Raw genomic sequence first — 27,542 nt, 5'->3', positions numbered from 1 at the left:
CTTATGATCTGCTTTACAAACTAGCAAGGACAGAATACTGGCGTTCTCTCCACTTCCCAACCTGCCCATGCTTGCAGCCTCTCACTTCACTACTACTGCCTTGCCTGCAATGCTGGGTCCCGAGGTTTGCATGGCCAGATCCTACCTAGCCTTTACTGCCAGACTCAAGAACAGTGAACTTTTTCTGTAAGGGATTGGAGAGAAATTATCTTAGATTTTACAAGTCACATGATATATGCCCCAACTGCTAGAGTATGAAAGCAGCCATATGGTGTACATGAATGAACTTTACTCTGAAGACCAAAATTTGAATCTCACAGAATTTTCACCTATCCTGAAATAGGATTCTGCTGATCGCTAAAATTGCTAAAAATCATTGTCTTGCGAGATGAGCAACAACTGACAAATTGATGTATGTAGCCCTGGGGCTTTGTGCCACTTCCTCCTAGAAATTTATTCTCTTAATCTCCACTTGACAGTGACATTTCCTTCTCCAAACATGGAAAGCACTTACCTAAGATCCACCTATAGCATCCATCACATTGTAGTTTTTTCTTACAGTTTCCTGCATGCTTTTCATCTTTCTCAGGAGACTGTAATCTCCTTGAAGGTAGGTACAGACTTTATTTCTCTCTCTATAAGTAGCTCCCATCCCAGGGTGCTTTGCATAGAGTTGGCACTCAGAACATACACAGAACACATGGCCAGTTAAAAGTCTCCAGTGGCTAACAATTATTTCCACTGCAAAACTACTTCTCTCAAGAGATAGGACCTCAAGAGCAGGGTATTTGCTATATGTTTACCACTCGGACTAGATTGCAGAAAGAGTTTTGATGGCTTTCTGGATAAGATGGGAAATGGAAGATGAATGACAGTTTACTTAGATGTGGTTGGAAAACAATACTTGAACAAAAAATGTTGAGGAAAACATACTATGTAAGTTATATAAGTTATGTGATTAAGTTATATCAAAGTTGAGCAGAGGGGTTAGACTAATGAGCAGCAGATATAAGATATAGATAACAGATATAAAAATATTCCTGTCTCACTTCTTATTGTCTCACTGCCTTAGTTCTCTCATCTTTAAAGTGGGTATTCAAAAATTCCTACCTCAGATGGTGATTGTCAGGATTAACTGGAGAAATACATGTAAAAACTGAGAGTTTGATGAATGTTAGCTAGTAACCATTTCTTCCTAGGCTAGAACTAGGGGCTAAGGATGATATTTAGCAGCTGTAAATAATTATATTTTAATCAAAATATAAATTGCACAAGTTTGAGAATGAGGAGTCTTAAAAAGTAGCAGTTCATGTAAAAAGAAATCCCCACAGTAAAACTAAATCCAGTCTTTTGAAATTCAGTTGACATAGTACTCTGGGGAACCTACAGCACCATTCCCATGGGCTAGAAGACCTATGTGGGGTTATATGTACAGAGGTGTGTTGAGGTATGGGAACAGAAGTGGCTACACTAGGGGCCAGAGTGAAGCTAGGACTCTGCTCTTTCATAGCTGGGTGACCTGCAGTCTCTCTCCAGGCTTTTGTACCTTCTATGAATAATGGGAATAATACTTATCTATCAAGGGCTTATATAGAGTAATACTCCCCACACAATAGGGCTCAACAAATTTTCAGTTCTTCCTATCATTCCCCACAGATCTAGGAATCAGTCCTGCCTAGTAAAAGGTTCATAAACATTAAAGAATTTTTTTTCTTTTTTCTTTTTTGTCAGTCGTGGGGATTGAATTCTGGGCCTGGGTGCTGTCTCTGAGCTCTTCAGCTCAAGGCTACTGCCTTATCCCTGGAGCCACAGTGCTACTTCAGGTTTTCTGGTAATTAATTGGAGATAAGAGTCTCATGGTCGTTAGTGCCTGAGCTAGCTTTGAACTAGGATCCTTAGATCTCAGCCTCCTGAGTAGCTAGGATTACAGGCGGGAGCCACCACACCCGGCAGCATTAATGGATTTTTATATTTTGAATTAATGTGATTAATTTGAAGGGTCATGCCTTAGGAGTATTAGGGAAAAGAAAGAATGTATATAGACAAGCCTAATCAAAATGAGTGGCTCTTGATGTGCCACACTAGGAAAAAAAAAGAAAAGTCTCAAGTCTTTAGCTTAGAAGGTGGCTGTCTAACTGTGTCTGTGTCTGCCTGTCTAGCTGTCTCTCTCCTATTATGGGAGATGCTAGAGACATGACAACTGCCAACAGAGTGTGTATGAGGCAGACTGTTCACATGACAGAATCCTGACCAATGGTGGCCAAATTCTAGAATATTAGAAGGTTTTGCTTAATTAGTAGAGCAACTTTCTGATGGCTGATTTCACAATGGAATGGTCTGCTTTTCTTTTTTCTTTCTCTTGCAGTGCTGAGATTGAACCCAGGGCCTCATACATGCCAGGCAACTACTTTCCCACACTCAACCACTGCTTTTCAAAATGGTGAGCCTTTTATTATTGTAAAAGAACTAAGGCACATGGATGACCTTCTTCCTACCTTTGAGTTTGTCTGGTCTTCTTTACCTCAATCCATTCCCTGTCCCTTATAGGACCATATAACATGTTTGCTCTACCTTGTCTCCCTTCTCTTTCTCTTTCAATTTCCCAAATCTGTTTCTCCTCCCTCGCCCACCCACAGTGGCAATACACACTTCTATCGTGACTGGGAATTGCCTTCCTGCACTGTTGGTGGCTGTGGCTGAGAATGTCACTGAGATTTGGGCCAAGATTGCTATGCACACTGGCATGGAGAGGATGGGAAGCAAATGGATCACTGCAGAGAGCGGAGGTACTGCTGTGACTCTCCCACTAGGATGGAGTGGTCCAGCAGACTCCAGAAACCCAAGCCATGGTGAGTTTCACTTATAACTCACAGACAGATGGGAACCCCAGAGCTAAGCACAGTTCCCTTAGAGATGCTTTCTGTGAGTTAATTCCGAGTCCCCTTCTGGCTCCTCTGAGGCATTCTCCTTATCTCTGAGAAATAGAACTTTTCTTTCCTCATTTCCAATTTCAAGAACTCCCTCTCGTGGTGAAGTGAAAAGCACCACAACTGGGTTACTGCCTCTGCTCTCAACTTGGCACAAACATTTGCATATATATCCTATTGCAATGACTTGAGGGCCTCAGAGAGTGAACTTTCAGCTCTGCTTTCTCTACCCTTTTATTCTTTTGTCTTCCATATCCCCTTTCATTTCCTTACTTCCATCCTGCTTTCTGCTACCCAGATTCCTTCATATCTTGGCACATTTACCCTCCCATTCTAGACACCAAAGTGAAATGTGTCAGGGGATGGTAAGGAAGCCAACTCCTCCCCTCCCCCAAGGAACCTTCTATGCTGCATAGCTTCATACCGTGAGATGGGGACTGCTGGATGTTGGGGCTCTTGGGTACAGGCATGCCACCAGACATGGCAGTAACAATGGCTTGCTGGTGTGGGGATGGAACTGGCCGAGCCTCAGGTATACTCTTCTCCCCTGTTCCCACTTCCTTCCAGTCATCAGGGCCAGACTGATGGGGCTGCAAGGGACAGAACAGAGAGATTGGGCACTACCATAGTGTCTGTGGAATGCAGAAAATAAACAAGAACTTGATGAGTCACTCATCACTCTGTTTGGCAGAGCCCTATTCTTTTCTCCTGTGGGATACCCAGTGATGACTTCAACACTCATCCCACCGAGCAAGAAACTGCTAAATTGTGGCTGCAGGACTGCCTGAGCTGTGCTTCCCACTGCTCCCTGCATATGGGTGTTGGCTTACTCACCACAGGTGAAGCAGGCTGTAGTTGTAAGATAACAGCTGAGGTGTGATGGAGCCTGCGTTGAGAGGTATGGGACATGCCTTCAGGATGTCCATTCTGAGATCCAGCATCTGGTGTGGAAAGGTGGCTTTGCTGACTGCTGCCAGGCTTGTGCAGATGGGATGTGGGACACTGGAGTGGCAGGGTTGGTGCAGCTTGGCCTAGTGGCATGGCATGGGCTTCTGAGCTGGGCTGTGGGGCCAGGCTTGGGGGAACTGAGGCAAGCTGGGGCTGGGCTTGGGGCACAAGCCGGGATGGCTGGGACTGCAGCAGCTGCTGCTGTGGCTGCTGTGCCTGTGGCTGGATCACGAAGTGGGGCTGCAGGTGCTTTGCTGATGGCTGTGGGAGGAGCTGGTGTGGCTGAAGTTGAGCATAAGCTGCAGGGGGAAAACCCATGTTAGACAGCATAGCAGGACCTCATTTGCCATGTCCCTCATACCCAAATATAAAGTTCCCAAACTCAGAGACTTTTGTCTCTTCCAGACTTCACCTAGAGTCTGGCAGGTTCAGTGCCAGAGCTCAGAACCCTCTCTCCAGCTTTCCTCCTATGCCAAATGCTGGGCATTTTGGGCTATTGTCTCAACCCAGTTCAAAGCTCACCTCTTCAAGGAAGGTTTGACCATTCCAGTTGTTGAGAGAAACATTGGATGCTAAGTGTACTATGTTCTCTCTCTCATTTCCTTTACTCTTCTCCATGCCTGCAAAATCTGCATGTCCCCCCAACTGCCCTATCCAGCTTTGCATGAACAGTCCCAATGCATACCTTTGGCTCTGCTCAGTTGAGGCCTCCTACAGGAAGTCAATGGACACAGTAGTCCTCGATGCCAGCATAAGGCAGATCATTGCTGGACTACCAGTTGCAAAAAAAAAAAAAAGGACCTGAGAGCAGCTACTTCACTTCTCTCCACTTTCTAAAACTAAAATGTAGAAATAATGATAACTTCTACTCAGAAAGTTGGTGTAAGGATAAAATGAAAAGAAAAAAAAAACACCCGAGAATACAATAACAGAAAAATGACATAATGTCCTAGCTGGGAACACAGTCATACTCTATCATTTCTAGCTAGATTCTCAAGGGATATCGGCTTGCCTCTGTCAAAATGTTTCTGTGGCAGGGTATGCCGATTCCTACATATCTTACCTTCCAGGTCAGGAATCTCCTGTGGTTAGATGTCATATGTCTTTACCCAGAGCCTAGCCTAATGCCTGGTCTGATCTGGAATTTCTTTGTTCCCATGTATTGCTACCTTTTCTTTCAGTCTAACCAGGTTGATTCTTTGAGGTAAAGCTTCTTATATTTTTTAGGAAACCATTAAGCAACTATTTCATGACTTGTATGTAGTTCTGACTACATACATGGCTAGTGATGTCTAAGTCAGCTCCAACTGAGGAAAGCTCAGTGAAATTTGTCCTGTTCAAATGCCATCATTTACAGAGTCTTACCACAGCTGGAGAGCCATGGAAGAAGGCAGTGCTATGCAAAAACATACAGGTCCTCAGCTGGAAGCTGAGGATTTTTTTCCCTGTTGCCTAAAGGATAAAAGAAATTCTGGGTATCAAGGTAACTATTTTTTTGGTAGTGACCTAAAAACTGTTTTTTTTTTAAATTGTATCATTAATGTTTCACTATTTGGAAATTTATTTGTATGCCACACTATTGCACTATCTCATTGCAATGATGATACATCAAAGGACTTGGAAAGCACCAGATGAATTTGGAATGCTTATAGTTTTGGGGTTGCTATATATACTACACCATTATCAATTTCATTCATTTTTAACACAATAGAGCTATAAATTAACCCATTTTCAGGTCAGTTAGTTTTCACTCAATTTAGCTTAATAGTGATAAATTATTAATATTTTATTTACTTTGTTATTATCAAGCTAATGTTTTTAAAAAATGCCTGTGGTGCTACAGGTACAATGACATCCAAGTGAGTTATGAGAGGTACATTCTTTCTTAAATTTTATCTACTTACAAAGCAAAATGGCCCTTCAAGCTGACTGCTATAATCAGAAGGAGCCGGCCTGGTGGCTCCCACCTGTAATCCTAGCTACCTAGGAGGCTGAAATCTGAGGATCAAAGTTCAAAACCAGTCTGGGCGCAAAAGTCTGTAAGAATCTAATCTCTAGAGCTCAGGGGTAGGGTGGTAGCCTTGAGCTGAAGAGCTCAAGGGACAGTGCCCTGGCCCAGAGCTCAAGCCCTATGGCAGACCAAAAAAAAATACAGAAGGCCCCTTTGTGTTTGTGTGAGGAGGGGTCATGGGGCTTGAACTTTGCCTGGGCGCTGTCCCTGAGCTCTTTAGCTCAAGGCTATCACCCTACCCCTGAGCCTGGGACCTGTCCCTGAGCTCTTCAACTCAAGGCTACAACCCTACCCCTGGAGCCAAGCCCCACTTCCCATTTTCTAGAGGTTAACTGGAGATAAGAGTTTCGGGTCCTTTGTGCCCGGGCTGGCTTTGAACCTTGATCCTAAGATCTCAGCCTCCTGAGTAGCTAGGATTACAGGCGTGAATCACCACACCTGGCTGGTCCATTGGTTTTTAGTCTGAATGACACTGAGTGGAATTGGGAAATTTAGTCATTGATATGGTCTTAAAAGGAATGGTTGGGTTTAAGGTAATGGTAAAGTCTTCCTGGAAGTGGGCAGCAGGCAATTGGTGACTATAAAAAGAAAAGCAGTGTACCCAGCAGTCAATGAGAGAGCTTCAACTTGGATTTGAATCCTAACTCTGCTGCTTACCAGTTGTGTGACACTAAGTATGTTACTTAATCTCTCTGTACCCACATTGTAATAGGGATGGTACCTATATCTTAGCTATTTCAGTAAATGATGCATCTCTTTTAGTAAGTACATTTTATGTGATTCATTTGCATATTTCAAAATGCCTTGGATTGAATGCTCAAAGCAGCACTGTTGAATGACAGCATGGTGGGACTCTATTTATAGGGTGCCGATGGGTGATAGGTGTAATCCCCAGATCACACTGGCCTCCCCAATAGGCTAGCACACTGATGCTCCTATGCTCCTATCCTTCCTGGACGAAGCTTCAGTCCAGCCTAGCTAATGAGTCTGCTCATTGCTCCATAAAACTGAATGTCCCTTTGTCTCTTTTGGGCCTTGGTTTTAGTGCTTCCACTTGCTGAATGTCTCCTTCTGCTTCAGTGACCCAAAGTTTAAGGGTCATTGAGCCAGACAAAGTTGCTCAGGGCCAAGCTTAATCCTTAGCTTTGAGTGTTTACCTGGAATTCCTGTTTGTCTCACCTGTTTCATTTGTGCTATAACATTGCACTATTAGAAACATATTTCATTTATTAACTGACTCTTAAACTGTGACTACTATATATCCCCCTATTTTAGCATATTTGGAGTTGAGTCGCATGTTATACTTGATGCCAGATTGATAAGCAGTGCCTTTCTTTGACTTAATAAAATAATGGTTTAGCTGGGCTGGGCACCAGCAGATACTCAGGAGGCTGACACCTGGAAGGTCATGGTTCAAAGCTAGCCCCAGCAGAAAAGTCCCCAAGATAACATCTCCAGTTAATTAGTGAAAAGCAAGATTGGGAAGTGTGACTCAAGTGGTAAAGCACCAACTGTGAGCAAGAAAGCTTAGCAAGAGAATGAGGCACAGAGTTTAAATCATGGTACTGGCAAGGAAAAAAAATGGCACACCTTACAATTAGAAATGTCTTCAATAAATTAAATAAAAATATTTCATTTTTGTTGTACTAAGCTTGAACTGAGGACCTCATGTTCTCTATTTATCAAGCTATGCTTTTTGTTCACAGCTGGTTGTTCTATCACTTGCATTAGTTCCAGTTCTATCTTTTTGCTGATTAATTTGCAATAAGAGTCTCAGATTTGTCTTCCAGACTGGCTAGAACAATTCTGATCCCAGCCTTCAGAGTAGCTAGAAGTACAGGTATCAATCTTGGCCTCAGGTGAAATAGAAATACTTTTATGTGTATATGTTTGTCTTTTCAAATGGACCATGTATTTTGAGTTATAGACATGCCTTACTAGTTTTTAATTGAAAAGATGTACTTCCATTAGTGGTATTTTTTTTTCCTTCAGAAGATGAAGGTTTAATTGCCAGATATAGACAAATGTACTCACCCATACACCCATACCCGCACAATACTTTAGGTATTTTTACATGTTATTTTAGGGCATAAACTGACTATAATATGCCCATACTCTATCAAAAAATGGACAAAAAATCCCAATATTACCCTTCTTCCCATAATCTAGAACACGGTCCCTCACCCATGATATAACTTCTTCACTGGAGACAATGAAGGAGGACATTTCCCACTGAAGCACAGTACTAGAAGAGGCCATATCTCTCCCTCCTGCAGCTAAGACAAAGTATATCCATTTGTGAACTATCAATGCACAGAAATCTATGTGGACCTTCCTTCTTGTTTCTATCCACAGACCAGCAGCTTCACTCTCCACACACACTGGAAAGTTTACAATTGCTAAGAAACACTAAGAGTTGTTTTCATGAGATGCAATTACTACTTTGGAAGGCCCAATGAGCCCTTTCTGCTTTGGAACAGGACGGGCAGGCCAGAGCCTCTGCAGACCAGGGACTTACTCAAAGGAGACTCTAGCCAATGTTCAGATTCCTGGCTGGTACTCAAACTTGAATGGTCTCCCTAGAATCGCAAGAGCCAAAACTCTGCTTTCAAATTCATTTGTTGATAGAAGCTAGAGATTTAAGCCTTCCCTGGAAGGAGGGTTGACTATGAGGAATCATTGGCATTGTCCCCCAAGCAATCCACTGCCAGGATTTATCTATAAAATGACTCTGTTGACCTCAAGGCTTCAGCTATGTAGGAAACAATTTACTCTGCACAAATGCTGGGATGCTGGAACCAGAGCCTGTAAGAGCCCCAAATATCCCATTCATAGGTTATTGACTTGTTTATGCCTTCTTTTCCTTTTTCTGTTTTTGTTGGTACCATGACTTGAATTCAAGGCCTCATATTCTTCCTTAGCTTGCTTGCTGGTGCTTCAGTATTTAAGCCACACATCTAGCTTGTTAACCAATAACTTTGGCTGGTTAACTGGAGATGGAGTCTCATAATTTTTTTCCCCTAAGCTGGTCCTGCAGTCCTCCAGGTTTCAGCCTCCTGAGAAGCCAGGGTTATAGAAATGAGAGACAAGTGCTTGGCTTACCCTCCTTTTTCTAGGAATCTGGTTTAACTGACTAGAGTTTGGAGTTACCTGAGTAAAAGGAGCTGTGGGAGATAAATGAAATATATTTTTACTAATACTACTTTTCAAGATTTAGAAAGCTAAATGAACATTTACTTCCAGCCATTCATTCACTTAACAAGCATGTAAGTCTCTACTACCAACTTGGTGCTGGATAAAATGCAGTGCCTAGACTACTGTATAGTCTAGTTAAAAGAGACAGATGGCAGACAGAGGCTCTCAGCACAATTTGGTAAATGTTGTGATAGGAGATAAGGACATTGAGAACCCAGGAAAGAGGATTTGGCTTCAGAAGGAGGGCAGAGAGGGCTTCCCAGAGGATATTTAATATGACTCAGGAACACGACAAAAGTAATGGCATATGAAAAAGCTTAGAGTCAAATTCTGTGGTATACTCTAGCATGTCTGTAGGCAGGCAGTCAGAAGAGGAAGCATTTTTTTTTTTTTTGGTGGGTCATGGGACTTAAACTAGGCCTAGGTGCTGCCCCTGAGCTTTACAGCTCAAGGCTACCTCCCTACCCTTGAGCTAAGCCCCACTTCCCATTTTCTAGAGGTTAATTGGAGATAAGAGTCTCAGGTCCTGTGCTCAGGCTGGCTTTGAACTTTGAGCCTCAGATCTCAGCCTCCTGAGTAGGATTACAGGTGTGAGCTACTGCTCTTGGCAAAGAGGAAGTGTTTTTGAGGTGGATTTAAATTGTGGCAACATGTTCCATGTGCTATTGATTTCACAAGCTGCCTTGCGGATTGGGCTTTAGGAACAACTGAGGTTGAAGTTAACTACAAAGGTCACCACTCATTCATGGACAGAGAAAAGGACACTCATGCAACCCCACTGAAAGGGAATGGACTCATTCATGGACAGAGAAAAGGACACTCATGCAACCCCACTGAAAGGGAATGGAGGGCTAAGGGGAGTTTCCCCTTAAGAAGCTAAGTTAGGAAAACAGGCATGCCAACACTCAGTGGTGAGTTACATAAACCTCAACATCTTTGGACCTGCTTGGCAACCAAATTCCGAGTGTAGGCTTGTTAAAATGTATTGAACACTAAAAATGAAGCTGGTAGACACATGAAGATGGCTCACATCTGTAATCCTAGCTACATGGAAAGTTGAGATAAGAAGAATCATGTTTTGAAGCCAACCAGGCAGAAAAGCTCATGAGATCCCTTCTTAACCAATAGCTGGATACAATGGCATGTACCTGTCATCTTGGCTACAATGGGAAGCCTGGAATAGGCTGGTCTCAGTTCAGGCATATGCCTGGACAGTAGCAAAGCATAACCAGAAAAAAGAAGAGCCAATGGTTGTGACTCAGTAGAGCACATGCCTAGCACATGCCTGAAGTTTTAATCCCAATACAGAGATAGAGAAACAGAGAGAAACAGACTAATATTTGCTCACACAATAGCTATTCTTTTTTTTTTTTTTTTTTGGTTGGTTGTAGAGCTTGAACTCTGGGTCTGGGCACTGTCTCTGAGCTCTTCAGCTCAAGGTTAGTGTTCTACCATTTTGAGCCACAGTGCCACTTGCCACTTCCAGTTTTTTAGTGGTTAATTGGAGAGAAGAGTCTCATCATGGACTATCTTGCCCAGGCTAGCTTTGAACTGTGATTCTCAAATCTCAGCCTCCTGAGTAGCTAGGATTACAGGTGTGAGCCACCAGTGCGTGGTAGCTATTCTTAAATACTGCCTACTATTTTTATGCTTTGAACTTCTCAAATAATTCTAATTTTTATTTTAACACTAAGTCTATGAGGCAGTTGAGCTGTGCCCCCTTTTTACAACCAAGAGCAGCGTCATTTCCAAATGACTTCTTCAATGCATAAAGCTAAGGGAAAATTGACTTCATTTGATGGACTAGGCATGGTACATATACCAGATGCCCCCAAATGTTGAGTGAATAACACATCAACAAGCACAAATGGATACAAGTCCTGGAGTGTTTGTTGAGGATTACTGAGAACCTTGGCAGTAGTCTTGGAGAGATCATGAAAAGGGTGTGGGGCAACAGAATGCAAGAGACAAAAGGCACAGAGCAAGTCCATATAGGGGTGATGAACAAAAGACTAGAGCTTATATGCTTCGCAGTTGTAAGCTTTCTCTACTGGCCTCTTCTGCAGGCCTCTCATATTTATGGCCTATGGCAAATGGGAAACTCTTATAGATAAGGAAACTGAGGTTCATAGAGATGAAGAAACTTGATTAAGGGTACAAAAGAGTAAGTAATGAAACTGGGGTCCAAAGCTAGGTCTTACACTGAACTTTCGCTTTTCCTGTTCTAACACTACCTCCTGGTAAAAGCCTCTGAGCCTGTGAGTCAGGCTCCAGGAGAATTTGCAGCTGCAGGCAGTGGTCAGAACCTGGGAAAGGTAGAGGAAAGGACTTTGAGGTTTTTTTGTTGTTGTTGTTCATAAATTTTGCATATGAGGAAGGTTTGTGTACAGCTTCCAGCTGGAAGTCTGTAGTGAGAAGGGTAGAGAGCAGGGGGGGATACCTACTGAGAAGCCATTGGCAGGCAGACAGGTGGTAGGTGCCTGAGTGGTGGGAACAGACAAGCTTTCTGCTAGGGTGGAACACAAGGGTACAGCATACAGGAGAACCATGGCTAGTAGCAGCTGGGCAAGGGAAAGGACAGTAGGCACAGGTCCTACTACACATACAGATGGTCACATGTGCCACTGGGCTCAGATGCTTCCCAGTACTGGTGGCATAGTCCTCCTATTACATTCTTGAAACAGGCTATGTTTTAAAGCATAACCTAAATTTTCATCCCTAGTAGAATTTTAGTTCTTGATCATATTTTTATAAATAAATTAATAATTGTGCCAGTAATGGGGCTTGAACACAGGGCCTTGTGCTCTTGCTTGGCTTTTTCACTTTCCACTAACTCGACCATTTGAGCCAAGTTTTAAGTTCCAGCTTTTTGCTGGTTAATTGGAAATAAGAGTCACTTGGATTTGTCTATCTAGGCTAGCTTCAATACTTGATCCTCAGATCTTATCTTCTCAAGTATCTAGGATTATAGACCTGAGCTACTGGTGCCCAGTTTTGTGTTTCATCTTTTAACCTCCAGGGTGAGTAGCATGAGTGGTACAGAATAGGTGCTCAGTAAATATTTGTTGAGCTGAACGGAGCAGTTAAAGAGACAGAATAAAATATGTTTTGGGGACAACAGCTCGTTATTCATTGTGCGCTGTATCTTCTTCATTCATGGACTGAAATAGTATTGTTAGGGTTGAATGAGTATGTAGGTGAAGTAGTTAGGTTGGACATGAACTGGTCATTAACACTACTGGCTGGCAGCACCCAGAAGTTGAATGAAAACTAGGGTAAAGAATTAGAAAGACGGAATGCTCAGTAAAGGACCTTTGTATGTCATAACCAGCTTTCCCTTTCTTATACACTAAGACATACAGATACACATGCACATGTATACACACACACAGTGAAGGATGCTAACTAAGCAAAATGTAGACCTTGTACACTGGTAACATATGATCTGAACAGATGAAAATATTCTTTGTAATCTAAATTTTGTTCAACAGTGGCTATTGCAGTGACTTTCTGGCTAGTTTCATGATTTTAGCATCAATAATGACAAGGTTTTGTTTTCCAGCTAGATAACAGACCCACCTGTATGCCTTGCTGTTTCCTGGATTCTCTAAGTAAAAATGTGTCTATCCCACAGTTTGGTGACTGCTTTGGGAGGGAAATAAGGGAGTTAAGAATCCCAGAACCAGCAAGCACCATATTGTACAGCCTAACACACACACACACACACACACACACACACACACACACACACACACACACACACACACAAAGCAGCTATGTGGCAGGCCTGCCCATCAGAGATTCTCCCTTTAGCTGAGACCTGAGGCAGGCTGAGGATATCAAACAAAGGCCTAGCATCTGCAGGCACAACTGATAGGGAGAAAGGGGCCAGTGTTTTCCATGACCCTGACAACTCTATTTTATCACAGTATTCCCCCTCCCAGTCAGCAACTTTCTCCTCACCTGTGGGTCTGAGTGTCACCCAAAGCCTGGAGTTTATCGTCTAGAAGGAAGACTTCAAGAACCAAGCCTCCCAGTTGGAGCTGTGGCACTGCTCCCTTAGGACTCAGCTTCTCTAGAGGCCAGGCCCTAGGACCCTTGCTGCCTGCCCTTCTTCTGCCCTCCGTGGTCCAGTCCTCCTGTCCTCAAGAAGGGCAAGGCCAGACCTTTTGCCTTCTCTACAGCACAACCCTCTTGGGCACTCTCCCTTAGCTCCCCTCCCCCACCCCACCCCCTTTCAGGGCATAAGGGACCTTTTCTATTTGCAGAGCCTAAAGAAGCCGGTTGCCAAGGTGACAGGAGCAGGAACAGCAGGGAGCTTGCCATGGGGGAGGGGCTTTGCCCCCAAACAGCTGTCAGTGGGAGCAGTCCCAGCTGGGACTAGAGGGTTTGTCTCTTTGGGGGGAATACCCCCAGGATGTCAAATTTCTCTCTGCCACACTTCCCCTAGCACCCCAGAAGTCTCCCCTGTCTACTTTCCCTGGAGGCTGTCAGCAAGCCAGCTTAAAAAAAAACAATCAAAAAAACAAATAAACCCATGACAAATGAAACCGGAGCTCTAGCCTCTTTGCTCCTGCTGGGTGATCTCTCTCTCTCTCTCTCTCTCTCTCTCTCTCTCTCTCTCTCTCTCTCTCTCTCTCTCTCTCTCTCTCTCTCTCTCTCCCCCCCCTCCCTCCTATCCCTCCCCCTCTCCCTTCCCTCTCTCTCTTCCTTCTATGAACAAGACTAAAGCTTTGGCTTTTCTGCTCTCTCAGGCTCCCCTCCCTCCCATGGTTCATTCACAGTGGGCTAACTGGGCAGAAGGCCAGAAGTCACCTCTGCCTGGGGAACTGGGCAGCCCAGGACAGGTGCCGCCCCGGGCTGCCCCCCACAACCCCCATCAGGCTGCAAGAATTATTCCAGTCTCTTTGTTCAGAGGCACTGAGAGGATCTGCTGCTCCTATGCTTTACCCAGTTGCCAATTGGAGGTGGGAGTCAGAGCTTTCAGGGAAGAAGGGGTGGGAGGCAGGAACAATGCAAGGCCCACTGATCTGTGTCTCTGGGGAGAGGGTCTTTGTCCTATGCAGCTTACAGCTGCTGCATAGGAAGTTCTGTGGGGCTAATGGTCTCTGCACTGCATTATGTCTACAACACTGCTAGGGTCAGGCCACACCTAGGCCCCTGAACCTTAAACCTGGGGCTCAAGAGCAGAGAATCCACCATCTGGCTTTAGAAACCCTAACAGCCTTAGAAGCACCAGGCTCTTTGAACTCTGGGTTGGCCACAAGGAAGGCAGCAGAGCCCCCTATCCCTGTAAGATCTGAGGGCTACGTGTGGCTTGGTGGTGAACCATGCAGGGCTCACTGTGCCAAGGGTGGAGCTGGATCTCTGCCACCTGGATGACCTTGAGGGCCCTGGGCAGTGAGTTCTTGTCCCATCTGTAAAATGGACAAACATCTACTTTATAGGGCTCTTGCAAAGGTTTAGAGACAAGGTGTATGTAAAATGCCTGCTATGTGATCTGGTACATGATAGACTAAGTGCTGGTCCCCTCTCTCTGTTCAATTTTCTTGAGACACCAAAGATGCCTAGCAACCTCAGGAAGGACCCAAGAATATCCTTCTTTTTGGCCATCTGTAGGATTTAGGGGGGCTGGCTTAGGTTTACAAAAAAGCTGTGGTTTGGCCTGAGCAATGGGGTTCTCAGGAAATCCTGAATTCTGTTGATGTTCTAGGGTTTGTGGTTTGGGAGAACATAGAATGTGCTTTAGGGGTTCTAGCTCTGTCCTGAGTTGCTCTAAACACATTGTGTGATTCCATAGTTTTACTCTTCTTAGCCTCAGGTTCTTTGTCCATAAAAGGCAGAGATTGGCCTGTTCCCTGGAGAAACCAATGCTAGACAGTAGGGAACATTTCCAATCCAGCTCAGCAGTGACCATTGGAAGGCAGAGACTGTCGCTTTGTCCCAGTGACTTTTGACATCTCAGAAAGGTGAATAAATGACTATAGTTCCATTTTCTTCCAATTCAGTGCCATATGCTCAATCTGTGCTTTCTTTTGCGTTTTCATACTTTGCCTCCTGTCTTTTCCTATTTGTCTGCTGGGTCATTGCTGATGCTCTAAGATTTAAGTGCCAAACTGTGAAGTGGTATACTCCTACAATCCCAGCCCCTGGGAGAGGAAGGCAGGAGAAGTTCAAGTTCAAGGTTAACCTGGACTTCACAGTTCAACTCCATTAATAAAAAGTCTTAGGTGCTGGGGCCGGGAGTTTGGCCTAGTGATACAGTGCTTGCCTAGCATGCACGAAGACCCAGGTTCAATTCCTTGGTACCACATATATAGAAAAATAGATGGAGGTGCTATGGCTCAAGTGGTTGAGTGCTTACTTTGAGAAAGCCCAAGAACAGTGCTCAGGCCCTGAGTTCATGCCCCAGGACTGACAAAAAAGAAAAGAGAAAAGAAAAGACTTAGGTGTCACTTTCTCTGAGAGACAGCAACTAAATTTTCCTGTGTGGGAGAGTTAGCCATTGTGCCCATTGTACCTACAAGAGTATTATAAAATTCAATGGATTTGCTTGTATATCTGGCTCCCTCCTTTTTGCCCATATACTCCTTTAAGTAAGAAATCATACTTTGACCATTTCCCCCTTTTCTTTTTTTCCTGGTACTAGGGATTGAACCCAGAGCCTCTTGTATGGTAGGCAAGTATTCTACCATTGAATTCTACATTTATCTTCTACCATTTTGGCTTAAGTCTGATGACAAGCATATAGTAGGTTCTCTAGGAAACACACACACACACAGTTATACTGAAATGTAAAATAATCTTAATGAGGACAGAGGGCCAGTGATTTCCTTAGGGATGTGAATAGAGTAATTCTCCTTTTAATACCAAACCACTATTTGTTTCTTTGGAATAATAGAACTTTGTCTTGTTCTGCGGACTGGTAAGTCTGGATTCTACACCTGTTGGCAGACTTTTCCATTAAAGATTGCCTATAATAGGTAGTGCTGGAAAAAGTTTAGCAGGGTGAAAGAAATCTAGCCAGGGAATACTGAATCATCCTGTGCAGAATTTACCACAAAAGTACTCAACTGAATTTGTTCTGAAAAAAATCCTCAAGTGTTGCCTTCACTGGCAGACTTCTGTGGCTCTTCTCTTCAAGGTCAGATGGCTCTGTGCTGGCAGTGCTCAAAGCTTAGGTAAAGTGCAGCTCTAAGAAGACCATGCTGTGTTGCTCCTGTCTCCCCACCCAGATTGTGCTTCTTGATCTCACTGCCTTCAGTACACTCAGAAGTGACAACACCACTGGCAAACATTCGTCTATAAGTGTCTGCTGAATGAGGAAAAATAAATGTGCTACTTCCTGACTCCCTGGGTGGTTGTCACATGTTCCTGGCTAACTCCTTTCTCTTTTGCTGCCTACTAGGAAGTTTCAAAATAGTCCACCTACCAATCTCTGTTTACTTGGAATTAAGAGTTACAATCGAGTACTCCAGATCCATCTCTGAGCCCATTATAAAGAAGGACTCACTGATTCTTATTCATGTGACTTGTAAGGTTACATTAGACGCAAGAAGCAGATTCAGGAGCTAGTAAGCACCTCAAGATTGGTAGAGGGAGCCAGGCTTTACTGGCTCAAGCCTTTAGTCCTACCTACTCAGGAGGCTGAGATTTGAGAATTGCAGTTTGGAGCCAGCCTAGGCAGACAAATTCTCCAGACTCTTACCTCTAATTAACTTGAAAAAAGTGGAGATATGGCTCAAGTGGTAGGAAGCAAGTTTTGAGCAAAAAAGACAAGCATGAACACAAGACTCTGAGTTGAGGCTCTCTTCCTCTCCCTCTCCTTCTCCCTTTTCCTCTCTCCAGCCCCCCCCCCCCACCAAGATCTGTAAAGGGCTGGTGCTTCTTGGAATCCCTACCTGGTGCAATGAGGGGGTGAGTAGCCATAGCAGGAATGGTCCTGCTGAGCCCAGCTCTGCCATCCATGCTCTCTGGCAGGCTGCTGTTGCCATCTCCTTTCTTGAGTGGTTCCATGACATTGTCAGTTATGCCAGGTTTAGCACTTGTAGGGGAAGCCTGAGCAGTGTTTCTGCCCTGTGAAGGGGCAGGCAGAGGCTGGCTACTGCCAGGGGTGGGTTTCAGGGCCAAGTTGGGTAGGACAGGCTGAGTAGGAGTAGGGCCCGAAGCTGCTGCAGCCGATGTTTGCTGTGTTCGAAGGGTCAGATTCTGTACCTGGAAAAGAGTGGTCTATGGGAATCCAGAGAATGAGGTAAGAGTAATGTCAACACACAACTAAAACAGGAAGACTTAGGGATAGATCCAGTAATGGCCAAACAGGATAGTGGGTTGTAAAATCACAAAGAGAGTGAGTTAGAGGCTGAATGAGGAACCAGGAGCAGATACGGTTTCTAAAGAGGATGAAAAAGGTCACTAGCAATCAGATCTACCAGCAGAAGGTACTGAAGTCTAAGAAGCTACTGCTACCCAGGCTGGGGCAAGGGAGAGTAGGCTCTTTCCTTTCCACGACTCCTCCCTCCACCTCCACCTCTAAACTATCAGGATTGGATGTACAACACTCAGGTAATTCCCAGGCACAGTGAAACATGGGGCTTCCCATGCTGGAAAAGGCCATGGAAAAGTGAGAGTTAACTGACCAGCAAAGGCCATCAGGTAAAGGATTAGCTTGTCCCCAAGCACAAAGCTTTCCAAGACAGACATGCTTACTCAGCATGGTCCCTGGCGCCCTCTGCTGGACTCACAGGGTCTGTGCAAAATTGGTCATCTTCCTCCCCAAACCTCCTAGTGGTGGGAGATGAGAAAGTCTCTTCTCAGCTGCCACAGGAGCCTCACAGCTGCAATAGTAGCCATGCGCTACCAACTGAAGGCAAGAGCTCAGTATTCATCTGCATTCTTCAGTGCCCATTCCCCCACTTTTATCTGTGTTGACACATATAACCTGAGGGACATTCCACTGGCAAGGCAGCAAAAACAAAGTAAGTTTACTTGGGGGTGAGGTAGAGTAGTGAAAAGTCTGAAGGCCTCAGTGCACTGCCCTCAGGCTCCTTCACTCTATTTGAGGGACCAACATGAAGTCAAGAGGGGCTGAGACTGCCTGGATGGGCATGAAAGAGTGTATAGATACACTGGGTTGGCAGCTCATCTGCTTCCCTACAAAAGCTCAGCCTGTGTTACACAGACCTGGAGCTTTTTCAGGACTGCCCATTCCCAGCACCCCACCCCTCTACAGTGCTGCCCACCCCCCTGCCCTCCCACCAGCATGGGGTCCTCACCTGGGCAGGGGTAGGGGGCCGGGCGGGGGAGCCAGTGCCGAGCTCAGGCTGCACGGTAGCGACGGTGGCCGTGGGCGTGAAGATGAGCTGAGGGGACAAAGGAACAGTGCCGCCTAGGCTCCTAGCTACCTGCACCAGGTTACCTGGCTGGGCCTGGAATCACAGGAAACGAGGCGCCTTTTACCTGCCCAATGTGGGCTCAGCCATAGGGCAGAACAGTTGAGCTAGGAAGTAGACATAAGGGTGGCTAGGCAAGTGGAACAGGAGGGAGGAAAAGGTGGGAGACCCAGGGGTTGGGGGAGTCTCCGGAAGCTTGTAGCTCACTGACCCAAGCTAAACAGTGACAGGATACAGGGGTGGTGGAAAAGAGTTGCTCTGGGGCTCTGGTCCTTATCTGAGGGGCTCATCCTAGAGGGGTCTGTGTTTCCAACACTCTCCTGAGCATCCTGAGGTCCTTGGGCCTGACTACTAGGCTGGGCTGGAACAAGACTTGCTCCTGAAGGATCAGATCAGAGGTGCCACTGGCCACGTTCTGGTCAAATTTTGATTCAAGGCACCAAGAGGCTGCAATAGCAAGGAGACAGATGGCCTGGAGTCTGCTGGCATCCTGGAGTCCAGATGGGTCTAGTTCTACATCCATGTGGAAAGCACCTGTGCTTTCCCTATAGCTCTGTGCTGGCCCACACAGGCTTTTTCCCCCGTGCATGTATATCCTGCTTTTGTGGGGCAGCAGACAGACACAAGGACCCCAGTGGGGGCACAGTGTGTCAATGAGATCCATACAGTGGAGGTAGGGTACAGAATTGGGGAACAGAATTCTGTTTTATATTGTGTCCAGGAAGCATTTCCTGACAATAGATGTGTCTTAAATGAGTTCAGAGCTAAGAATAAAAGTGTGGGAGCAAGATCAGAAAAGCTCCAAGCACCAAATTCTGACCACTGGAGCAAAGGCAGGGGGAGGACTGTATTCCTTTGAGATGGTATGTTGAGGAACAGAAAGAGAAGTAGCTTCAGTGCATTAAGTATAAGATTTGACTCTGGCTGGAACCCACCTAGCTGTGTGTTACTGCTAGCAGAGACTGCTGCTAGTGTCCCAAGACATCTCCTAAATATTAGATGCCTGTTAGTCTACTAAGGTCCTCTAGATCCTTTAGAACCAGATACACAGGAGAGACTCAAACATGCTGGTGACAGTCTGGGTCTGTTTTGTCAAAGAAGCCTACCAGGCCCTGGGAGGAAGGAGGCCCAGTGGGAAGGGCAATGGAGGTAGCAGCAGGCAACAGGCTTTGAAGTTACACCTCAAGAGGTGGCAGTACACCTTTGGCCCCTGAGCTGGAGGTGGCTAGTCCTTGAAAGGACATTTAAAGAGAGTCTCTGGGAGGAAAATACCATTTCTGTGCGGGACCTGGTGTTTGTCTGCTCATCCTCTCTTGGTTTAAGTATCTAAGAACTTTTGAGCATGGCTCAGGTACTGTCCATCTTAGTAAATTCTGAGGAATCATTTCTAATGGGAAACAATTCTGTTTCCCAGGGAAGAGAGTCATGGTGGGTGGCTTTCTCAGTATCAGGTTGAAACTCCATCCTTCCTGTAGTCCTAGAGACTGTGTCATGCTCCTGTTCAGTCTTCCAGGCCCACCTTGCTTTATTCCACCCACTTGCAATTTCTCCTGGCCCTCAGACCTTCCTTCCTGATATAAGTGGAATATCTGTCTTCTACCTTAACTGCTTGTGTCCCTCTATTCCAGGAGTCACAGCCCAGGCTGTGGGTACTCACCATCTGTGCCCTAAGATACATTTGTGCTTGGCTTGCAGTCAGAGCTGGAGAAGATGTGTTGCCCAAGAGCACAGCTTGTTGGGCCAGACCAGAGGCTGTGGCTGAGTTGGCACTCTGTGCCCGGCTGATGAGCTGAGCTGCTGCCGGGGAGGCTGCCAGATTGATCTGATGAGAGAGACATGAGCAACAGGAAATGGGAGGCTCTTGGCAAATGAGGTTCCTGTGCCCCCCCTTTTTTTTTAGACTATGTAGCCCAGGCTGGTCTAGAACTCACTATGTAGCCCAGGCTATTCTTGAAATCCTGATCTTCCTGCTTTAGACTGCTGGATTACAGGTATGCACCACCATGACTGCCTCTCATCCATTTCTTGCTTTCATTTCTCTTCGGGTCCTTGGTTTATGCAATATCCTAGTTCTTGGGCCTAGGAGTTTCCTTGAGCCCTGTCTTATCCATAGTCTAGGTGCCAAACTGCAGGGAGGACCTGATGTTAAAAGACCCCAGCTAGGAAGAGCCCTTAACCCTGGAAAGATGATAAGGGGCTAATATATGGCCTAGAAAGAGGCTCACATTTTTTTTTTTCCTGGCAAGAACAACATGTTCCAAGATTGGTCCTATATGGATAAGGATTCCCTACATCGGGGTCCAGGAAGTCAAAAGCATCTTGGGATAGGAGGCAAAGCTGTGACCTCTGCCTGCCACTCACACCCACTCACCGAAGATGACTGGGCTGGGGCCTGTGCAGACACACTGCTGCCAGAAGTGCTCCCTTGTCTGTTGGCCACCAGGCTTGCCTGGAAAAGAACAAACTCTTGTCACTACTGTTGCAGCCTCCTCTCTCCCCAGTCATTCATGAGTCCTGATCTCCCTGGAAGCACTGGACAGTGGCAGGAAATCAGCTCCTGAAGAACAGACTTGCCTGCCTCTTCCATATGGCCTTAAGCAAGGGCCCCACTCAATAGCAGTGTTGTCTTAGAGTAAGGATGTGCTGCCAGCCCGGCCTCCATGGCAGAAGCTCTAGTGGGAAGTTTGGGGCTGGGCCTGCTTCCTGCCTTTCATGCTTACTTGTCCAGATTCTTTGAAAGGAGCCTCAGTGCCAGTTGTCTTCCCATGGCTCACCTGCTGCACAGCTGCCAGGCTCTGGAGTTGTGCACTGCTGAGCTGCTGCTGCTGCAGGGCTGCTGTCTGGAGCATAAGGTGCTGCTGCTGAGCTGCATACATCTGCTGCAGGTACTGAGCTGCTGTGCTGGGCTGCCTGTGCAGGGCCTGCTGGATCACCTGAGAAGGGCAACAACGTAGCTGGGCATCACATGGCTGCATGGCATGCCCATCTGGTCATACCTTGTTAATACCAGCTCATCAACTGGTTGGAGAAAGACCCCACCATAACCCATCTCCCGCTCCAGGGACAGAGGAGAGAGCTGTGTACAAGCTGTGTATGTTGTCTGTCTTACATCTGCCTTTGGATCCTCCCTGACATGTTGGTTTCTGATCAGTCATCCACACTCCATCCTGATCTACTCCCAGGGAAGCAGAGGTTCCTAGGCCAGGCTTGAGTGGCACCCTGCCCGCACTGTGCAGCCTCAAATGAGGATGACGTTCTCAGGCAGAGAGAAGAAAGGGACTGAGAAGAAGATCCAATTCAGCCTGTTCCACATTCAGCAGAAGCCATTTAAATTCAGACTCATGTGAAGGTAGCTGCCTCTCCAAAAGGTAGGGCTTCAAGAGTGACCTGGTGCCACATCCCACGTTCTACCCAGAGTTCCCAAAGAGTTCTTAGGAGCTTCTCAGGTCTCCTTTGTCTTCAAGAGTATGCCTGTGACCCAGGATTAGCACATTTCCCTTCGACTCTTTTTCCCCCAGCCTTTTCTTTTCTTTGCTCCCTCTTTGCAGCCTGCCTCTGCCCTCTCTCTCTCTTTTTCTGGCCTTTCAGAGGTGAACAGCCTTCTTCCTGTGAAGTGCCATTTGAACATCTATAGCATCATTTGATGCTATGCATCTATAACATCTAAAATGATCAATGTAGGCAGATGGCTGAGGGCAGCTGACAAGAAGTCTGTTCTGTCATATACCAAATGATTTCTCAGGCCTTGATTGGCCCATGGGCCAGAAATTCCCACCTATGGCTGAGCAGCAGTCTCTAGGAAATAAAAGGCTGTTTGTTCTCAAATCCCCTGTCAAGCAGGAACAAAGGAAAGTGAATGCCTCCCATAGCCTTGAGATCCCTGTTTTCTCATAAGGCTTAGAGACAGATCTTTCTTCTCCTCTCATTTCTTCCTGTAGTGGCTCTGGCCCTGGCCAGGCTCCAGCCATCTTGTCTTTAACTATATAGAATCCCTGGTCCAAGACTGCTCCTGGTCATAGGCTCTGTCCCACAATTGAGCCTCTGGTCAAGATCTCCCCAACTCAGTGTGATTTTTTAGGTAGCTTCAGGTGAAAGCTCTGGGCTCAGACTTAGGGTTCTATGAAAGCAGGTTAAGGTCTTCTGTAGTCCTGGCATGTCCTAATGCTTGTGTAAGCATCTCTCATTCTTCACCCTTTTGGTGTACTCTGATTCTGTTCCTATGAACTCCATTATTTTTCACCATTGCTGCCTCACCTAAGTTCATTTTCTTCAGATTCCTGAAAGCAACAGCCCCAGCAGCAGCAAATACTCTGTGACACCTCCTCATCAGGAACATCAATGAGTGGAACCAGGAGAGGCCCCAGGGGTTCTACCAGGGTACAAAGTACAATCAAGGAAGAATCCCCTAGCCCCTTTTGCCTGGAGTTTTGGTGGGTAGTAGAAAATGCATGATTCCTGCCAGATGCTGGCACCACAGTTAAAGTATTCATGTGGGAAAGGGCCAAGGAAATAAGCTGTGGGCAGGGCAAGGTTGAGAGTGGGAAAAGTGGTTTGATTAAATGTGGATATAACTGAGAACAAAGACAGTGTCTCATGGGTGTCTTCTTTTTTTTTTTTTTTTCGGTCATGGGGCTTGAACTCTAGGCCTGGATGCTGTCCCTGAGCTCTTCACTTGAGCCACAGCACCACTTCTGGTTTTCTGGTGGTTAATAGGAGATGAGTCTCATGGACTTTCGTGCCCCGGGTGGCTTTGAACTGTGATCCTCAGATCTCAGCCTCCTGACTAGCTAGGATTACAGCTGTGAGCCACTAGTGCCCAGCTCTCATGGTTGTCTTCATTAACCAGATTTTTCTGGCTCTACATTGCTGTGGCTTCTTCCTCATCCTCATATTTGGGCCAAGGTCCAATGCAAGATGAGGTCACTATATCCAAACTGTAAGGGAAAGTTACAGTAAATTTTTCAGTATTTTTCAGTTGTGGCTTCTTATTTGTGGAAATTACCAAGAACCTCAGACAGATACTGTGAATCACAACTAACTATCTGTTTGAGGTGTCTAGAATGTTATGTTCAATTTTTTTCTTTACCTGAATGGCTTCAGACAATTCGAGGCCAATAAGAACTATCTTGTTAACTGGAGATGATCAATAGGCAAAATGCTACGTACTAGGAATTAAGCAAGTGGAAGTTCACAGTTCTGACTGCATTTTGGAGTCACTAAGAAGACCTCACAGATGACACTTAGCACATCTTAGGGGAGAAGGAAAATGCTTCAGAGACAAAGCACTTTGAGATCTATTTTTGGCTTCTATCTTTGAAAAATCTTAGAGTTATTCCTTATAGGCAGTAATTATTAAGATAATGAATTTGGGGTGCAGTAGAGCAGCAACCAGTCACTGGTTTCCTTACCTGGCCTTCTGCACATTCAAACACATGTCCTTTCAAAATAATATTCTTTGATTCACACCATCATGGAGAAAAGGTGTGTGTGTGTGTGTGTGTGTGTGTGTGTGTGTGTTTTAGCATTCTCCTGGTCTTCTATGTATTTATTCTCCTTTCCTCCAATTTCCTTGACTGGACCCATCCTGCATTATTTCCCCTCCTCTAACTTTACACACACATGCCACTGACCCATTCCCTCTGCCCATCTGGAGCCTTCAGGGTTATCCCAGTAGTCCATGGGTAACACTTCCTCTTGGCCCTCTCTGCAAGTGATGAGGCAAGATGGTCTGTCTCAATGGGGACCTTACCTGCACAGTCTGCCGGTCAGGAATCCCACTGTACACAGAAATCTGGGGCCCAGTGGGGCGGCCACTGCTACCACTGCTGCTACTGCTGCAGCCATTGCTACTGCCAGACCCACTGGCACCGCTGGTGACACTGGCACCACTGGATGTATGTGGGACTGGCAGCTCATTCTCCATGGCCTACAGGATGGCGCAGTCAGGGCACTCAGGTGGATGCTAGAAGAGAGAAGAGAGAAAAATGTTTAGAGCATTCTTATTGAAGAATGTACATCCATATCCTAGAGCCATACATCCATGAATTCAACGGTCTTGAATGGAAATACCAGGAAATTTTTTTTTATCTGTGCTGAATGTGCATGAATCTTTTTTGTTAGTATCTAAAGAATAGAGTAAGACAGGTGCTGGTGGCTCACATGTGTAAACATAGTTACTCAGGAGGCTGAGTTCTGAGGACCATGGTTCAAAAGCAATCTGGGGCAGGACAATCCATGAGACTCTTATCTCTAAAAACTGGGAGCGATGCTGTGGCTCAAAGTGGTAGAGGGCTAGCCTTGAGCAAATAGAGCTCAGGGACAGTGCTTAGGTCCAGAGTTTAAATCTATGACAGAAAAAAGAATAACAAAAAAAGAGCAACAATCATATAGAATTTACATTGCATTGGGTAGTATAACTAACTTGGAGATGATTTAAAATATATTGAGTGTGTGTAGATCATAAATATTGTTGTCTGGGTAGTCCTGGAATCAATGTCCTACAGACACCAAGGCATCACTACACACACACACACACACACACACACACACACACACACACACACACACACACACACACACACCCCCTTCCTAGAGTTACTTGCAGATTAAGGCCTGGAGACACACTTGCCACAAAGGCCACCTTGGGTTCACCTGGGTTCACCGGGAAAGATTTGAAATCAGGTCTATGTGATTCTAAAGCCTATGACCTGCTCCTTCTGCTAGAGAGGCAAAAAGTAGTGAAGGAAGCATAAGTAGGGGACACCATGAAATCAACCAAAGAAAAGAGAAGCTGTGGCTAAAGTGATAGAGTGCTTGCCTAACAGGAGCAAGGTCCTAAATTCAATCCTGAGTACTGCAATATGATAAAAGAGAAAAAGAAATAAATATTCTGTTTTTCTTGTGCAAAAACGGAGGCACAGCCAGGCAGTGTTGGCTCATATCTGTAATCTTAACCACTTAGGAAGCTGAAATCTGTGGATCATGGTTTGAAGCCAGCCTGGGAAGAAAAGACCAAGCGACTCTATCTCCAATTAATCATCAAAATGCAGGATTGGAGGAATGGCTCAAGTGGTAAAGTGCCAGCTGTGTGTGGAAAAAGCAGAGAAAGCTTGAGACCCTGAAGCTCAAGCCCAAGTACTAGCAAAAACAAAAAGCAGGCCCAGTTTTGGGGAGTGATTTATTCAAGGTGATTTATTCATGGCTTTTTTGACTCTGGTACCATGGGAGACACTCATAGAAAGCATCTCAGCTTCACTGAGCTGGCGCTTGTCTTGAGAAACCAGATGCCAGACCTCACTGGTCATCTAGTGGAAGGAAACTTGAGCCTGGAACTGACTTAAATAAGGAAGTGTGGCTCACTTATAGTAGCTGCTGAACATCTTCCACAGTTCACCTTTCAGGAAAGTTTTTGACTTGCCACACTTCCACCTCCTCCTGTCTCAAAGCACAGACTAGTGGGAAGTAAAGGAGGCTTCCTGGAGTTTTAGTGCCAGCTACTGAGGTGTCTGTGTACCCGCCTCATGTTCTGCTTGCTGGCATCCCATATCAGGAATTCTAACTTCTTAACCTTGCACAGTGCACTCTTCCTTCTAAGGAGTACCTCATTTCTTCCCCAAGGCCACCCATTCCCACTGCATATTCCCACTGCAAACCACAGCCAATCACTAATGGCCACCAGCCAGAACTAGAAGTCTGGTTTTCTCTGAACTGTGGTTTTGTGTGAGGTCAGGCTCTGCACGACTGTGATTCCTATTTCAGCCAGTTCTCCCCTCCCAACCACAAGGGACCATTTTGAATGATGTGCTGACTGTAACTGGCTTGGAGAGTGATTATATTAACGGTCTCTGCTGCCCACAGGCCTGAGACCAGCAGCTGGAGAAATGCTGATGGTCTGTCCTTGCAGGAGCCGCCAAGTCTAGAAAACACTAGGCCTTTGTCCCCTGGGTCAGGGAGATCCATTTGCTGTGGATTACAGCTGTGACAGAATTCCAGGAAAGCAAGGGTAATGATACTGAAACCTACCCTAAAGCCCTGGGGTAAGTCATAGTGAGGGTTTTCTAACGGAATCAGGGCCTGACAGGAAATGAGAGGTCTAGTCAGTCCAAAAGCTCCTGCTGGTGTTAGGCCATCCTGAGCATGTGTATAGAGTTTGAAAACACAGGATGAAGGGGTTACTCTTTGGCTGCCTCTCTTTCTGAGTTAGAAGGCAGTTAGAGAAGAGGGTTTAACTCCCTGAACTGAGTGGGGGATCAGTGAAGATCTCCTCTCATATCATGTTATTGTCTGAATGTGAGTACTTGTTCACACTAGTTTAACTGTACCTCTGGTAGCTGTCTGTTCAGACAGACACACAAATACAGGCTAAATGGACTTGGCTTCAAATGCCCTGTTCCTTAGCCCTCTACCACTTCAATGTCTCTACAAACTGGAGTAAAAAAACAAAGGTCTACAGAGACACAGGTGAAAGATGTGAAGTTAGAGCAGATCATATAATTCCTAGCAATCAGAAGAGGAGAAGTTCATTACAAAGCACAACAATATAAAATTTATATAATTGTTTTCAGAAACAATACTGCTTCCCTCACAGGTTATGTCAAGCTGGTGCATGTTTATTGATGAATAAGGAGAAGAAACAGAAATTTGAGTCATGAGCGTGTTTGTCTTGACTCATACATCAGTCTATTATTCTATGGCAGAATAATACACATATTGAATCTCCTTTGGACCCGCTTCTAATTCTAGTGATGGCTTTGGGAAAGGCCATGTGAGGAGACAGAGATATGTTGGGGAAAGACAGCTATATGAAGACTCAGATCTCTGTCACCACACCAAAGACCCTCAGTGCCACTAGAAGATAGGAAGAGTTAGGGAAGGATTTCGTTTCAGAGTTCAAGTCTCCAGAGCAGTGAGACAACACATTTCTGTTGTTTTAAACCACCCAATTTGTGGTACTTGGTTATGGAAGCTTTAGGATATACTAAATTATATTGCCTACTATAAATCTCACTAGCTGAAAAAGGTCAAATGGAACTAGAAAGAAAAAGTGTGAATATATAAAAGTAGTCTTGTTAA

At 45.4% G+C, this 27,542-nt stretch overlaps 1 protein-coding gene across 10 annotated transcripts in view; it reads right to left on the bottom strand.

The window, feature by feature from the left end:
• Phc2 (polyhomeotic homolog 2) overlaps positions 1-27,542 on the bottom strand; it is a 90,794-nt gene that overhangs the window by 23,164 nt on the left and 40,088 nt on the right. For 8 of the 10 annotated variants that reach the window (XM_090335288.1, XM_090335294.1, XM_090335291.1 and 5 more), the window contains 8 exons: positions 24,220-24,432; positions 21,245-21,403; positions 20,842-20,919; positions 20,128-20,292; positions 18,354-18,506; positions 16,983-17,295; positions 3,762-4,174; positions 3,352-3,517 (listed from right to left, as the gene is read on the bottom strand). In XM_090335288.1, the coding sequence (XP_090191414.1) occupies positions 3,352-3,517; positions 3,762-4,174; positions 16,983-17,295; positions 18,354-18,506; positions 20,128-20,292; positions 20,842-20,919; positions 21,245-21,403; positions 24,220-24,393 (1,621 nt within the window). In that variant the 5' untranslated portion in view covers positions 24,394-24,432. The remainder of the gene's footprint in view (positions 1-3,351; positions 3,518-3,761; positions 4,175-16,982; positions 17,296-18,353; positions 18,507-20,127; positions 20,293-20,841; positions 20,920-21,244; positions 21,404-24,219; positions 24,433-27,542) is intronic. The other 2 variants (XM_090335295.1, XM_090335296.1) reach the window with 2 other exon arrangements.

This window comes from Megascapheus bottae, chromosome 6 (genome assembly GCF_031878675.1).
Source record: "Megascapheus bottae isolate mThoBot1 chromosome 6, mThoBot2.hap1, whole genome shotgun sequence".
NCBI classification, from domain to species: Eukaryota; Metazoa; Chordata; class Mammalia; order Rodentia; family Geomyidae; genus Megascapheus; species Megascapheus bottae.
Note: the sequence above shows the minus strand (reverse complement) of the source record. Positions and strands in the feature narration are given on the sequence as shown.